This window comes from Suricata suricatta, chromosome 11 (assembly GCF_006229205.1).
Source record: "Suricata suricatta isolate VVHF042 chromosome 11, meerkat_22Aug2017_6uvM2_HiC, whole genome shotgun sequence".
Classification (NCBI taxonomy): domain Eukaryota; kingdom Metazoa; phylum Chordata; class Mammalia; order Carnivora; family Herpestidae; genus Suricata; species Suricata suricatta.
Genome location: NC_043710.1, coordinates 91,119,228 through 91,136,373, shown reverse-complemented (window position 1 = coordinate 91,136,373; position 17,146 = coordinate 91,119,228). Strand labels below are relative to the sequence as shown.

The window sequence follows — 17,146 nt, the reverse complement described above, 5'->3', positions numbered from 1 at the left end:
GAGGTCTTTGCAAATAGTCCCCAAATCATACTCTGGTGGCATAAGTAAGATGAAAGGAGGTATATAAACAATTTTTCTCTTGAAAATGTAAAGCCCTGGGGTGCCTGGGTGGCTCAGTCAGTTAAGCATCCGACTTCGGCTCAGGTCATGATCTCACGGTTCGTGGGTTTGAACAGCTAGCTCAGAGCCTGGAGCCTGTCTTCAGATCCTGTGACTCCTCTTCTCTCTGACCCTCCCCTGCTCATGCTGTCTCTCTCTCTCTCTCTCTCAAAAATAAATTTAAAAAACACATTTTAAAAAATGAAAAAAAAAAGAAAATGTAAAGCCCTCCTGGATGAATGGTAGGCTTGTAAAATATCATTGTCTGGCAGTGATTTGGAGCCTACAGAGTGTGGTCCCTTTTTTGCAGTGAAACCGTGAAATCATTTCCTCCCACTCTGCTCTGTTTGCTTCTCGTTTATAGTAGCAACGGTGCTCTTGCATATCTACAAATCTTAATCATCCTTGTTTCTTTAGTTAATTGGTTGACTTTCAAAGCACCATTGCTATAAAGATGGAACTTTCACCCGACCCTCTGAGGAAGCTTGAGTTACAGGGATCTCCATTCTTATTTCACTGGAAAGAAAAGTAGTAGAAACAGTGTGGAACTATTCACTTATACCCAGCCAACGAAGGAGCCAGAAATGGCCAAGCCAATGAAGAATTTACACTATCTTTAAGTCTTCTATTCCTGAAACCAGAATGCATTTGTGTATTAAAATACTGTAGGTACTAAATTTACACAGAAAAACTGGGCAAAAGGCAATATAAAGAAAGTTAAAAAAGGGACGAGTCCCACTCTGAGGGTAATTACACTTCGAAAAAACACAGGGCTTGTGCACTGGCACTTGCAAATATTCAACATTGGATTTTCTGGTAGAGAAAATGAGTAATTTACATGAGTAATTCAAATACAGTGTAAGCGCTTGTAGAGTAGTGGATCCTAAGAGAATTTCTGAGGTTTTTGTTTGTTTGTTTTTGAGAGAGGCAGAGGGAGAGAGAAGGAAAGAATCTTAAGCAGACTCATCACAGGGCTCGATCCCACAACCCTGGAATCACGACGGGAGCCAAAATCAAGAGTCGGATGCTCAGCCAATGAATGACTCAGGCACTCCTTAAGTTTCTTAGTAAGGCAATCTTGGGACTTACCTTAGCAAAAGGAATGCTGGTAGTCATGGAAGTGTATACATTATATGGGTAAGGACTTGTGTTCCTTTCCTGAAGTCAGAGACCACTTAAAGCCAGCATATGTCCTGTTGGTGCAGCCAGAATACTCATAATGTTTGTCACACATGGAAATTAAAAATCCTTGTCCAAACCCACGTTTTCCACCTTCTTATAACTCTAGAGAGCAATGGGGGAAGAAAAAAAAAAAAGAGAATAGCTTTACCCACATGGTTATAACAATTTGGCCTCTACTTTTCCACTGAGAACATAGTGGTGTATTTCCTTCATCTTCATTTTATTTTACCTCTAAGGTTTACAACAGGAAAATCACTTGAAGATTCGTGTAGAGCCTGGCTTATTTGAGTGGACAAAATGGGTTGCTGGGAACACATTACCTGCATGGATGCCTCCATCGGAGTTAGCTGCAGCCAGCCTGAGTGTTGATACAACCTACAGGTAACCCTCTGCGCTCTTTCTGAGAGTCGACACGGATGTGCCTTTCTACACCAGACCAGGCTAACTACGGAGAAAAGGACCAGACTTAGCCCATGGGCAGTTGTCCGTACTGGTGGAAGTTAAGTTGTGATTTTGAAAAATCACAACTGGAGAAAGCCAGCATCCCCTTATATTTAGGATCATATGTATAACACACACACATATATATAAAAAACATACATACATACATGCATATATATAATATGTGTTCATATATATATGTTCTCTTATAATTAGGAATCTATATAACATATAGATGAACATACACACACACACATACACACACACACACGCTGCATATATGATATATATATATGATTGATATGTATGTTGTTCCCTTATATTTAAGAAAGCCCCACACTTTGGGCTCTCCTGACTTTATTATATCTCTTCCAGAGAATAATAAAACCACTTTGCATTCCAGGATCATGCATCCGCTAGTGGTTTTATGGTTCCGGAAGCTTGTTGGGGGTGAAAAGGGATATGACAAGGTCTTGCCTTGGACTCTCATTTTTCAAAGCATTTTTAATTCTCTTTATCTTCAGTGGTTATTGCTGGAACCCCAGAGTGGAGGCAAGCCACTCTAAGAGTCTGAGCAGCTTGCCTAAAGTCCTAGGTTTCAGTGGCCACACCTAACAATGACACAACAACTCAACGCTATTGATCGTTTTCTGCATGTCAAGCACTGTATAGTCTGCTTTACTGTCTTCTCCACTCCTAGTTCTTTTCTTTTTACTCCCAGCGCAGACCTTCTGATCTAATGGAAGAAAACAGTGTTTGTAGAGTGATCACAAATGAATAACCTACATGTAAACAATTAATGTAACTATATTACTATTGGTTCACACTTAACTATCAAAACTTCACTCAGGCATTTTGAAAATGTCCCTGAGAAGGGACATTCACAACCATTATGGTAGGGAATTAAGTTCACATCTTGTAAGGCAAAATTTGAAGCAAGTAACCAACAAAAGCAGAAATGTCCTCCTTGACATTTCATTGCAAATACCTACCCCAACCACAAATGAAGCAATGTGAGCTTCTGGCCAAGATAGGAGAAAATATCTTTTTTCCATATTCATTTTCCTCTTTTGTAGATAAAAACTTCAGGTAACCCCCTAAATTAATAAGTGCTACTTGCTTAAAGGAATTAGGGCTCCTCACAAATACAATTAAATCCCTCAGATCCGCTACTACTAGGCAAGTAACCCTTGAGCAGGGGGATGGGGGGCTAACCCCCAACAGTCATTATATTTTGTATAATTTTGATTTCCCCAGAACTTAACTACTCATATTGTACTGTTGACCAGAAGCCTTACTGATAACACAGTTAACACATATCTTGTATGTTCTGTGTATTCTGTACTGTATTCTTATAATAAAGTGAGGAAGGCCAAAGAAAGTGTTTAAAAAAAATCATGGAAACTAAGTGGACAGTACTGCACTGTACTTATAAAGAAAATCCACGTATGAGTGGACGCGTGTTGCTCAAGGTCAACTGTATGTCACATTTTGTCCTCTCTACCCTATGGCAACTGTTTTTTCTGTCCTTTGGGGGAAATAGCAATAAATTGTTGTCCCCGTGTCAACAGCCCTCATCCCTCTGAGCGGGAAAGAGGGTGAGTTATTTGCCAACATTGGTGAAATGACTTTCCTCACTCCCCGGGAAGCACCTTCTGCACCGTCCTGGGGCAGCTCTGTGTCTGGGGTTTCCCTTCAATGCATCCTGCAGTTCCTCCCAAGCTGATTTGCAGAGTTCTCCAGAATCACACAGAGCCTCACACATCGTTGGTAGTACAAGCCATGCAAACTTGGGGGCCAGGACATAGTCTTTAGTCTAGAGTTTCTTTTCCCCTACAGAAAAATCAGAATTCCAGTTTTGCATAGGAGGGGGAGGCAAAGATGAAGCCCATAACTCTGTAAGTCAGTTGTGAAAGTCTGCAATAAAGCACGTGAGAGGCGTGACCCCTAAATTCCCTCTGAAATTAATTATGCCAGGCGAGCAGGCCTTTTAAAAGCACATAGTGATGCCTAAATGACTGAATCAACGTGGTGGGCAGAAAGGCGAGGGCGGATAGCGTGTCGTCAGTCAAGCAGGCGCCACTGAAAGAGCCCCAGCCCTTTGGAACAAGGAGGTGGCAGAACAGCAGCAGATTAAGGAAAACCAGCCTGGTAACGGATACCGAAGCATCAGCCATAGGCACCAAGACTGAACCTGGGGGCTGAGTGTAGAAAGCAGCCCCTGTCTTAGGGAGCTGGGCCAGGAGGACCAAGAAAAAATAAAATCGACACCAGTTGGATAGGGCTTCAGAACAGGGCTCTGACTAGGTGTGGTACGGGAATGGCATGCGGATGGGATAGGAGTCTGGAGTGTTGGACAATGAGTCATTCTTCTGTGTGGGGCTCAAGGCAGAAGCCCACACTATAGCCAAGAACAGAGTGTGTACGGGGAAGAATACTATTCCAGGGACGCTCCCAGTTCCTTGGGCTCCAGGTCTAGTTGGTGGTTGGAGGCCTACCTGACTCTGAGTAGCGTCCCTGAGCCCTGCAGTTGTGGCTGGAAGCATGGCACATGCTTGTCGTCAGGGATGAGGAAGCGTGGACTCTGTCCTACACCCGTCAGAACTAGTTCAAACATGGAAGCCTGTCATAGGTTCAACCTCAAGGCAAGAACAGACAAAGGCAGGAATTGGCCAAGAGAAACTGGGTCCCAGCATCTACCTGCTCTTTATTTAGACAAATCTCCTACATTGCGAAGTGGTTACCATGGAAAGGACTCCCTAGACCATACAAAGTGGCCCTTTGTCACTGTCTGGGGCTCCTGGGTGACCAGGTGACGTAAGTGGTAATGGAACTGGATGAGAGGTGGTGATGGAAGAAAGAGCTTGCTCCAGAACAATGAGGTACATCCCTAAAAGTGGTGACTCACATCTCCCCTATCCCCAGGGTATTGTGAGACACAGTTTCCTAGGAGAAGTGTGCCTGCTGAGGGAATGTGATTTTGATGAGGGCAGGTTTCCTTCATATGGAGTGCCACCCTTCCTCTCTGGACAGTAAACCCAAGTGCACAGAAGGGCAACCTTTGCGGGACCTTGCGGTGGGGTGGGGAGAGCACTTTCAGAAGCCACCCAAAATGGAGGATAAGTTTACCAGTAGTGGTATCAGCCCCAGGTCCAAATCCAGACCCTAAGAATTGCTAATGGTGTTAAGTATAGGCAAGTCATCTCTAGCCTCTCTGAGCCTCAGTTCTGGCAACTGTGAACAGGATTTGCCAAAGGGTTGCCGGGAGGGCTATGGTCAAAGAATGCAAGTAGGGCACTTTGCACAGAGCCTGACACATGGGAATATTTTTAGTAAACCTTTGTAGTAGTTGTAGCAGTGATGTATTCTGATCATGAGGCCACTCAAATTCACATTGATAACTCACTACCACCTCCATTGACCATCCATGACCATTTCACCAACAATGAAACACAAAATAAGAAAATATGACACCGTTGTACTCAAAAACAAGATACACATCTCCTAGACTAGCAACTCTAAGTAGTAAATGGAGAGGGGAGCAGGCCGAAGTGGCTTCGATTGAAAACATGCAGGATCACCAAGATACAAGGGCCCTTTGTTGATCAGTTCCTCATATGCCTTAGCACAATGTGTCATAATTGTCATTTACATCAACAGTCTGTGCACCCCACTCACACACTGAGAGCTCCTCAAGCACGGAAGCTGGGTTCTTCATCTCTGTGTTCCCTGAGCTTTTCCCAGTTCCAGGTTGATGGTCTGTGTTCAAAATAAGAAAGAAAAAACTAATGAAGATTTTATAAGCGCACAGACCCAATGGACCCAAAATCTGCTTTTAAAAACCTATCCTTTTCAACTCCCCAACTCATTTTACAAGGCCAGCATTACCCTGACACCAAAGCCAGATAAGGACATTGTAAGAAAAGAGAGTTACAGACCAATATTCCTAATAAATATAGGTGTAAATATTCTTACCAAAATATTAACAAATCAAATTAAAAGGATCATACACTGTGATCAAATGGGATTTATCCCTTGAATGCCAGGATGGCCCAACATACAAAAAATCAGTATATGATATGCTACATAGAATGAAAGATAAAAATCATATGTTCACCTCATGAAGAAAAATCATTTAACAAGATACACCATCCCTTCATAGTAAAAATGCTCAACCAATTTGGTGTAGAAGGAATATATGTCCACATAATAAAGGCCACGTATGACCAGCCCACAGCCAGCATCAAATTCAATGGCGAAAGACTGAAAGCTTTTCCTCTAATATCAGGAACAAGGCCAACTCTTGCTATTCATACTCAACAAAGTACTGAATAGCCTATCCAGAGTAATCAGGTAATAAAAAGGAATAAAGGCATCCAAATTGGAAAGAAAGAAGTAAAAATGTCTTTGTTTGCAGATCATATGATTTTATATACAGAAAGTCCTAAAGACAGAACTAATCAACAAACTCAATAACGTTGCAGGATACAAAATCAACATACAGAAGTCATTTGTGTTCTATGCACTAACAACAACACACCTAAAGGAGAAATAAACAATCCCATTCCCAATAGCATCAAAAACAATAAAATACTTAGGAATAAATTCAACAAAAGAGGTGAAAGATCTATATCCTGAAATCTGCAAGACTGATGAAAGAAATTGAGGACACAAACAGAAAGATATCCCATATTCATGGATCAGAAGAATTAATAATATCAAAATGTCCATTCTACCCAAAGCCATCTATAGATTAAATGCAATCCCTATCAAAATCCCAGTGGTGTTTTCCACAGAAATAGAAAAAAACAATTCTAAAATTTGTATGGAACCACAAAAGATTATAAGACCACAAAGCTGGAAGCCTCACACCTCCTGATTTCAAACTATGCTACAAAGCTATCGTAGCCAAAACCTGGCATAAAAATAGACACAGACCAATGGAACACAGTTGATAGTCCAGAAATAAACCCTCCAATACACATTCAACTAACATTTGATAAAGGAGACAAGAATACTCAGCGAGGAATGGTATTGGGAAAATTGTATAGCAACATGCGGATACACCAGTCACAAAAATTCATTCAAAATGGATTAAAGACTTAAAACTTAAGAAATGAACCCATAAAACCCCCAGAAGAAAACAGAGAAAAAGCTCCTTGACATTGATCTTGGCAACAGTTTTTTGGATAGCACAAGTGACAACAGCCAAAATTTATGAGACTACATCAAACGAAAAAGGTTCTGCAAAGCAAAAGAATAAAAGAAAATCAGGGGCACCTGGGTGGCTCACTTGGTTAAGCATCTGACTTCAGCTCAAGTCATGATCTCATGGTTCATGAGTTCAAGCCCCATATCAGGCAAAGAGCCTGGAGCCTGCTTTGGATTCTATGTCTCCCTCTCTCTCTGCCCTTTCCCCACTTGTGCTTTCTTTCTCTCTCAAAAATAAACATTAAAAAATTTTTTTTAATGAAAAGCAACCTACAAAAAATGCCTGATTAAAACATGGGCAGAAGAACTTCATCGATATTTTTCCAAAAATGACATACAAATGACTAACAAGTACATGAAAAGATGGTCAATATCAATAGTCATTAGGGAAATGCAATTTAAAACCACAATGAGGGACACCTGGGTGGCTCAGTCAGTTGAGCGTCCAGCTTCGGCTCAGGTCATGATCTCAGGTTTGTGGATTCGAGTCCCGCTTCGGGCTCTGTGCTGACCTCTCAGAGCCTGGAGCTTGCTTCAGATTCTGTACCTCCCTCTCTCTCTGACCCTCCCCTACTCGTGCTGTCTCTCTCTCTCTCTCTCAAAAATAAATTAAAAAAACATTAAAAAAAATTTTAAACCACAATCAGATACCACCTCACACCTGTCAGAATGAGTGTCATCAAAATGAGCTATTGAGTGTTGGTGAGAGTGTAGATTGGTGCAGCCACTCTGGAAAACAACATGGAGATTCCTTAAAAGTTTAAAAATAGAACAACCATAGGATCCAGCAATCCCACTTCTGGGTATATACTCAAAGTAAATGAATACAGGATCTCAAAGAGAGGTCTGCACATGATATCACTCGTTTGTGGAATCTAAAAACCCAAACTGAGAAACAGACAGTAGAGAGGTGATTTCCAGGGACTGGAGCCGGGGTGGGGATCGGGAGATGTTGGTCAGGGTGTACAAACTTCTGGTTGAGAAGTTCTGGGCATCTAAGGCACAGTATGGTGACTACAGTTGTTAATCATATAATTGAAAGTTGCCAAGACAGTCGATCATAAATGTTCTCACCACAAAAAGGAAACAGTGAGTAGGTGAGTGATGGAGGTGTTAGCTAACCCTACGGTGGAAATCATCTTGTAATACGTCAGTGTATCAGGTCAACACTTTTACACCTTAAACTTTCATGAGGTAAAGCGTCAATTATGTCCCAATAAAGCTGGAAACAATTTAAAAATAAATAAAACCTATCCTTACAGCGTATTGTGTGTAAGGCTACAGAAGAAATGCTTAGAAAATGTTTGGTGATCTAAATAGAGAAAGAGAAGGGGCACCTAGGAGGCTCAGTCAGTTACGTGTCCAACTCTTGGTTTCAGCTCTGGTCATGATCTCACGGTTGGTGAGTTCGAGCCCCGCATCAAGCTCTGCACTAACAATAAGGAACCTGCTTGGGATCCTCTCCCTCTCTCCTCTCTCTGCCCCTCCCCTGCTCATTCTCTGTCTCTCTCAAAAAATAAATAAAACTTGGAAAAAAAAAAAGAATAGTTAACATGTTTAAAAATAAATGAATAAATATAGAAAGAGAAGGGAGGGAGGGAGGAATCTAACCTCTGCTTTGCTTCCTGTTAGCGTGTGACCTACCACTGATGGTCACTAAGATCAGTCAAACTGCTTATGAGTTATCCTGCAAGTGCTGTGTGCAAATGAAAAATGTTTCCTTTTTCAGCTGGTCATTCTGACCCCATGCACGCACAGCCTTTATTTCCACACATTGTGTACGTTTGTACCCCACTTCCACATAGTAAAAATACTCTTCCCTATACCTCCATCCCTTCTAGGGAAATGGATAAACAGAAATATGGGAACCCTGGAAAGGTCTTGAAATAAAAGTTTAGAATAATATCAATTGCTTTGCCTTGGGATCAAAATGTTTTCATTGCCTTTGTTCATTTTTCTATTACAGACCTCACATTCCAGTCGGCAAATTAGTGGTTTCAGAATCCTATGACACTTATATTAGTAGAAGTTTCCAAGTAACAAAAGAAATAATAAGTGAATGTAAAAGCAAAGGTAGGTGGTATTATTTTGGACTCCATATTTAAATACACGATCATTTCAGGCACCTAGGTGGCTCAGTTGGTTAAGCGTCCAACTCTTGATTTTGGCTCAGGTCATGATCTCATAGTTTTGTGAGTTCGGGCCCTGCTCGTTGGGCTCTGTGCTGACAGCTCAGACCCTGCTTGAGATTCGGGGTGCCTGGGTGGCTCAGTCGGTTAAGCTTCTGATTTCAGCTCAGATCACGATCTCACAGTTTGTGAGTTCGAGCCCTGCCTCAGGCTCTGTGCTGACAGCTCAGAGCCTGGAGTCTGCTTCAGATTCTGTGTCTCTCTCTGTGTCCCTCTCCAGCTCACATTCTCTCTCTCTCTCTCTCTCTCTCTCTCTCTCAAAAAATAAACACTTAAAAAAATTTTTTAAACCACTCCATAACTATTCCTATGTGCCCACTGTAAAGATACTCATCAGCGTATTCTATCAACCAGAAAGCATGTAGTGCTCACACAATTCTACCATGGTAACACTGAGAATTGTTATGAGCCCTACAGACATAGAATAAATTTGTATCTTGATTGTGGTGGATACAAACACAGGAGATAGTTGGATAAACCTGGCAGAATTGAAATAAACCAAGTAGATTACATCAGCATCCATTTCCTGATTATGCTGGGTTACCATAGCTAGGCAAGATGTTGCCACTGGAGGAGGCTGAATGACCAGTATATGGGACCTCCCTGGTGTCCATATATAGTGTATAGGATACATATAGCTTAGTATATAGCATATATACTATACACATATACACTATATGTGTATGTTTGTGTATATATATATTACACAATACAGATGTCATACATGTAATTATATTATATAATTACATTATATAATTTAAGTACATATTTTATATAATTATAACCTGTGCATCTATATTTTTTAAGATTAAAAGGGTTTTTTTAATGATGTTAAGCTGCCTTAACAATACAAAGCATTTCAAAATATCACTTAGCCAAATTGTCTCATTCTTTTTTTCTTTTTAAAATTTTTTCAGTATTTATTTATTTTTGAGAGAGAGAAGAGAGAGCACAAGCAGGGGAGGGGCAGAGAGAGAGGGAGACAAGATCCGAAGTGGGTTCCAGGCTCCGAGCTGTCAGCACAGAGCCTGATCTGGGACTTGAACCCACAAACCACAAGATCATGACCTGAGCCAAAGTCAGACACTCAACCGACTAAGCCACCCACGTGCTCCCAGATTGTCTCATTCTTAAGAATGTTTGTCCCTCCTTGGAACATCTGTCTTCCAGTATTTACAGAGTTAACATAGGTCTTTATAGAAACATCTTCCAAGTCCTTGCCTTTTTTTTTCTCCCCCAGGAAACAACATCCTGATTGTGGCGCATGCATCTTCCCTTGAAGCCTGTACCTGCCAGCTTCAGGGTCTGTCGCCTCAGAACTCCAAGGACTTTGTACAAATGGTCCGAAAGGTAATTCCCACTTAGGTTTCAGAGGCCTGTGGTGCCAAAGTAGTTTCAGCGCAGTTCAATGACTGGCCCTTAGCTAAGTTCTTTGAAGCCTGTGTTTACTCTGAGCCAGGAATATGCGGGTATTGATTCACTCCACTAAGATGGACTGAGTGGTGCTCTGTGTAAGGCACTTTAGGAGGCCTGTGGAAGAGAAAAACACGTGTTTGAGCTAGTTTTAGTTGCTGAGAGTGCACATTCAGGAAGGAGCTAAGAATTATAAGCAGCAGACTGTCTGGATTTCCCTTGGGGGGCAATGGGTTGGATGAAGAGGGGAGAGTGGACTGACACAGAGCATCTGACGGCTCAGCTAGATGTGAGGGCCTAGCAGGTAGGCCAGAGGAAGCAGGGATTTAAAATGATCGGGCTGCTGAGCAAACCAGGAGCAAGGCCACGAAACAAAACCCATGAGACTGACCAGCACCTCTGGCTTCTTCCTTCTCCTGCCTTCCCGTCAGCCGCCCTCCCACACACTTCCCTCCAGGCTGACTTATCTGCCCCCAGAGAACCTGGTTTAAACTCGATTGCAAATCTCTTCTGTTTAAAAAAGCTTATTTATGCCTCTGTGTCTCCCCAGGACTCCATAAGCCACTTGAGGGCAGAGATTTTTGCCATTGTGTTTAACTGCAGCGTTGGTCACACGCACAAAACTGTGTTTCAAATTTAGGAAGGGCACAGCTCCTGCTCTGAATGTTATAGTGCTCAGGCCAAAAAAAAAAAAAAAAATAGAGGACAACACTGGGTGAAATATTTTTAAAAATAGCGTCATCTCTCTCACTGCCTAAATATTATGTCTGAAATGTCCGAGCTGCATTTTTAGCTTGATTTGCAATTAGGAATCAACTCTGAGCACCTCAGCTTTCTGCGTTATTGTCTTCTTTCCTCCCACACTATTAAGAAGCAATCTATAAACAATTACTTAATCACACTAGGGGAGCTCACCATTTAATGAAGCTTTCTGAGCAATACCCTTGCAGTATAAACACTCTTCCCTCTAATTTGTCCATTTCCTTTTTGTTGATTGACTTTTGGGAGTGATGCAGGTCTATAGAGCCCCTATTAATGCCTGTGAATATTCTTTGTTCTCATGGACCCCCTGAAGATCTTTGTGTCTAGGTCAGAGTTAAAGCATTAAACCTCTGTTTTCTGTTTTCCCTGTCTCTACTGCTCCAACCTCAGATCCCGTACCTGGGGTTTTGTTCCTGTGAAGAACTAGGAGAAACTGGAATCTGGCAGCTGACAGACCCACCCATCCTTCCCCTTACCCACGGACCCACTGGGGGCTTCAACTGGAGAGAGACCTTGCTCCAGGAATGAGCCACGCCCGTGAGTGAGACAGAAGGGCTCTGGAAAGCCTTTGGGAGAAGGATCTTGTGTGTTTAGTAACAGTGGGAAAGTCTGCACCACCTTCTAAGTGGACAGCTCAGAATAACTTAGCATATTTCCTTTCACGCTTTAAAGCTCTCACGATGAGACTGTGTGAATGAGAAAAAAAACTTGATTCAGGGATAGAATTCATTCTCTCTGGATGCTTACCTAGCTAACAAGGCTTTTGAGAATCATCTTCACAAACCGAGGCAGCTGCTACAGCAAAGGATGTGTTCTTCCTCCCTTCCGCACACGGCTAAGGAGTCGGAGTGCTCCCAGAGGAAAGAGTCAGCTTGTGCTAAGGAAAGATGCAAGACAGGGGAGTAAGTCCAGAATCCAGCTGGAGGGACACTGAGCTGTCATTTTGGGGACGGGATTTTCTTTTTAACTCCGTGTTCCAGTTGGGCAAAGCCAAGCCAAGGAATTCTTTGACCGTTCTTGGAAAACATGCCCCCACAGAGAGTTATTCTTAGATTCCCCATCAAAGTCTACCGTCACCATGACCTGCCCACCAGTGCTGCTGGCTCTGGACGCCTGCTTGAAGACTCCCATCCACCCTGGTACCGCCACATTTTCTCTAGAACAGCTGGCTACAGCTTTCTGCTACAGCCCTTCCCCCTTGCTTCTGTCTGTGAAATGGGGAGACAAAGCACTTTTGGATACTCAGGAGGAAAAAAAAAATGTGTGGAGTATTCAGTGGTAGGAGCCATGAACTTGCAAAACAGAAAGGGACCTGGAATTTGCCGTGTTACAGCACTTCCAGATGGCCACGATTCGCTTGTCTTTGCCCGTAGAGTCTAGACTGTGGTAACTGGTTAAGGATGTCGATGATTTGAAAGCATGTAGGTTCAATACATTATCTGAGTCAGCAAGAAGCTCATTCTTGTGCAATACAGCCGTCTTTACAAACCATTCCAAGGGTCAGGTCCTTGTATAGTTAGAGCACCTGTCAATCCTAACGGAACACCCACCAGTGTATCAGTACACCAGGGCTGTGTATTAAAGTCAGGGAACTAATTTAAAGGATGACAGTCACGATGGCTGTTTGTGCTGTCATTTTTGTTTGTTTGTTTTTCTATAACTTAAAATATGTAGGTAGGGCTACTTAAGAAAAGATAGGAGAGCCACATCCTGTGGCTTCTCATCGCACCTTGCTTCCTGATTTCAGAGGGAGTCTATTTAGAAGAAAAATAAATGACAATCAAACCAAAACATCAGTTATCAATGTGTATTTGTGTGACTAGCTGACTGTTGGCAACAGACAGGGGTTTGTGTAGTGTAGTTCACTAGATAGAATATGTGTGCAAAACATTAGTGTAAAACAAATCTATAGATTTTGTAGCACTGAATAAGCTTCAAAACCCTAATATACGTAAAACCCAGTATGTACAAATAGATCTATGCTCCTGTTTGAATCTGGAATTTGAGGATTCCTAAAAAGAAGTAAAAGGACTATGTATGTTAATCAGCGAGAGGATTACAGTTGGTTTTTATTTTTGTTTCTTCAGTCACTTAGACAAATATGTCATGAATTTTACATTTTAAGAAACAATCTTGATTTCTTCTAGCACTGCACAAACACTGATCCTGCTCCTGGGTATAAAAGTGCTCTGTGCTGATAACCATTGTATCACAGAAAACTTTTAACCTTACAGTGGGGGAAATATTCCCATTAAAAGGTTTCAAGAGAAAAATCAGGTAATGGCCAATGTAACATCACCGCTGCCGTTCGTTCTTTTATCCGTAATGAAATGAGTCCACTGTTTAATCAGATCTGTAATGTTTATTGGAGGCTCCACAAATTTCCATGGACTTGCAATGCTCGGCATAATGCTTGAACACTTTACATCCGATTTCCTTGAAAACCGTAGCGGCGTGTTCTGGGTGGAGTCTGTACCTGCACAGAACCAAGTTTAGAATAGGTCCTGCCTTGACTCTCTCGGTCCTAGATGACCTGATCGGCCAGTTTATCTGAACAACAGTCCCTTGTCCTCAGCACAGTGTGGACAGAGCCTCAGCGCTGTCATCTGCTTGCACAGGAGTCACAGATCTGAAATCATTTTCTGAATAATTTCGGTGGAAAACCCTGAATTAAAGAATTTATTCCTCTGCTTTAATCATCCAGATTGTTTATCAAAATGGTCTGAATGGTTGGAATTCATATTAAATTCTCGTTTCACATATACCTATTTTAAAACCTAAACTCGGACTCCCCACTGAGAAATCCTCTGAAAATCATGTCGAATCTGTGTGTAATAAAAGGAATGCACAAGTCTATTCCATGATTTCATTTTCATCCAAAAATTCTAGGTTGATATCAGAACCTGAAGTTCAGCATGGTTCTTTTTGATCTGAGGCTGAGGTTTCTTAAGAACAAAAGCTGGAGGGGAGGAGAGAGAAGGAAAGAAGGAAGAACATGGAAGATAAGAACCACATGTTTCTGGTAGAGAGGAATTTTTTTTTAATGTAGAAAGTTACCTGAAATAAACAGAGATGAAATTAACTAAAGGATTTGATCCGGGACTGAAACTCTGAAGCAGTTTGCCACATCAATCCGCTAATGCCCCAGGATTATTCATAGCTGGGACTTAGGTTTCGGTGATTTTAACATGCCACGTCTATTCCTTGTGGACTAGAATAATTGGCACATTTTAATGCACAAGCTGGGAGTCTCACTTTCCCAGGCCCTCTTCTCTATCCCTGCATCGGTAGCTAGGAGCCTTACCCCAGTGTGGAGGTAGCATACAGTGTTTTCCATTACATTTAGATTCATAGAATCTGAATGGCTGATTAAATGGCCATCTGATGGCTAAAAGAGGGGGGTATTTTTCACCCTGTAGTGGAAGGCTTGGAGGAGTTTCTACTTTTTATTTGAAGTATACTTTAACCAAAGAATTATTTTAGGATAACCTTATATTTAGAAGATGATTTTGCAAAAAATAAATATAAAAAACAAAAAATAATATCTTCTGAGTGATGTCAGTTTGGTAAATCACTGTGGACAATTTTCTTGCATTTCAAGCTGATGCGGTCATTTTCCTGTCAGTGGTATTTGGAGGCACATACATTGTCATCCAGCTGTGCTTAGCGTTACCATCAGTGTTATTTTTTTCCACTCAACTAGCTGTGTTCCTATTAAAGGAAGTCTTAGATTTCAGTTACCCAGTGTCATTGGGAACTCACTGAAGAGCTGTGGGAAGAGAAATTCCTATCTCATTGCCTTTGTAGGAAAGCATCCCAATGTAGCAAAAAGGGAGGCATTCCTTTGTAACCTAGGCACTCCACAACTCCAGTGTTAAATTTGAAAGCAGTGATGAATTGCTCTTTGGAATCTACTCTAAGTAATGCGTGTGTTCGAATACAGATGAACCTCCTTTTATTTTCACAGGCAAAGTCACAACTGTACTGTGTCTGTGCGAACTTCTCAGATAATGAGGCACAGGGTTATTTGCATGTAAATTGTAGGCCTGCATGTTTGAGAACGGAGAGGCGCTAGCTGCTCCGGCTGCCTTGCCAGGAGGGATCCGCCTGGCCTTGCAGGGTAGGGAAAAGAGCTATTTAACATCTACTTAGGTTAATATTCACTTTACAAAGGTGATGGGGTGGAGGTGGGGGAATATCTTGTTCGGTGATGACAGAAGCTTTTCACATTTAAACATAGGATTCAAATTGGATTTACTTCTCTTTGACGCTTCAACGCAATGAATCTTCCTAGGAAAGTTAACTAGCTGTGATGAAGATTCAAGGGAAGGGAAAGACAGGCCAATAAATACAGAGGAAGTAACTTGATCTTTAAATACATACAATGTGCTCGGTGTATGCAAGTTTAAAATTATAGCAAGGAGTAGTCAGACCTAACATACAACCCGCTCTTAGTGTATTACACAAAACCACTCGGCTGCCGCGACCCACACAAAAATCAGAGTGTTCTATTCTCGGACTCTGTACAGGAACTATTGTATAATGGGAAATGTGTGCTGGCTCTTTCTCTGTCACTCAAGATGGGAACACCGTCCCAAAGCATTCTGGTTATGCACAGGCCACTCTCAACCTGCTGCTTTCTGGAGGTGTATCAGTTTCATTCTCCTTTATAAGGCTGTTGTATCATGTGTGACTTTTTCTGTTTTGTTTTTTTTGTTTTGCTTTGGTTTGGTTTTTTTGGTTTTTCTATGTGACTCGGGTGTATTTATTTGAAGAAAAAGGTCTGTAACTATAAAAAAGGAAAACCACACCAAATTGTATTACCAAGTTCCTTGTAAACTACCTGTGGCATCTGTGCTCTCCTGGCTGTGTGTTCCTCCTCTGGATACGGCTCTGGCACCACTGTGATGAGATCATTCCATCCCACGAGCATCTCCGTTGAAGTGGTTCATAGATGATTTAATAAAGAGGAGCTGTGTCCTCAGTCAGTCCAGAGCAGTCTCCTATTAAATTCCGAGTGGTCTCTATTCCTTCCTGTTTTTAGATGCTGCTGCGGTCATTACAGTTTCATAAATATCCATTAAGAGTGTGATTCTTCTCTCAGAGGACCCCAGGGGGGTCGGGGGGGGGGGCACATTTCCTGCTGATGGAAATGGAAGGATGCCCCAGCAGCACCGTGGGTCTCTCTGGTCCCCTCAGGTGAGGCTGCTCTCCGAGGCACCCAGGCTGGAAAGGTGGCATTCACCCAGGAGAAAACAGGCTCCCATATGCTCCCACTGCCCATGGGTGAGCCTTCATCCATCACCCCTGCTCACTTGGAGGAAGTAGGTGTACCGGGAATGATCCACAGATTAAGAATTTGGGTAGGGGCACTTGGGTGGCTCAGCCGGTTAAGCATCCGACTTCAGCCTAGGTTCGTGGGTTCAAGCCCCGCATCAGGCTCTGTGCTGATAGCTCAGAGCTGGGAGCCTGCTGCGGATTCTTTGTCTCCCTCTCTCTCTCTGCCTCTCCAATGCTCATGCTCTGTCTCTCTCTCTGTTAAAAATAAACATTAAAAAAAAAAGAATTTGGATAAGTGAGGGGAGCCTATGGGTCAGTCAGTTAAGTGTCTTTCTCTTGATTTACTCAGGTCATGGTCTCACAGTTCATGAGTTCAAGCCCCACATCAGGCTCTGCACTGACAGCATGGAATCTCCTTGGGATTCTCTCTCTCTCTCTCTCTCTCTCTCTCTCTCCCCCTCCCTTGCTCACGAGCTCTCTCCCCCTCCCCCAAAATAAACATTAAAAAAAGAATTTGGGTAAGAGAGAGGGACAATCCAGCTCAAGCTAGGTTCACGCTCCTAAAAGCC

The 17,146-nt window shown here is 42.2% G+C and overlaps 1 protein-coding gene across 4 annotated transcripts in view; it reads left to right on the top strand.

The window, feature by feature from the left end:
* Positions 1-16,314, top strand: part of UBASH3B (ubiquitin associated and SH3 domain containing B) — a 130,061-nt gene extending 113,747 nt beyond the window's left edge. For all 4 annotated transcript variants that reach the window (XM_029956391.1, XM_029956389.1, XM_029956390.1 and 1 more), the window contains exons 11-14: positions 1,518-1,662; positions 8,900-9,006; positions 10,363-10,472; positions 11,688-16,314. In XM_029956391.1, the coding sequence (XP_029812251.1) occupies positions 1,518-1,662; positions 8,900-9,006; positions 10,363-10,472; positions 11,688-11,825 (500 nt within the window). In that variant the 3' untranslated portion in view covers positions 11,826-16,314. The remainder of the gene's footprint in view (positions 1-1,517; positions 1,663-8,899; positions 9,007-10,362; positions 10,473-11,687) is intronic.
* The last annotated feature ends 832 nt before the right edge of the window (positions 16,315-17,146 follow it).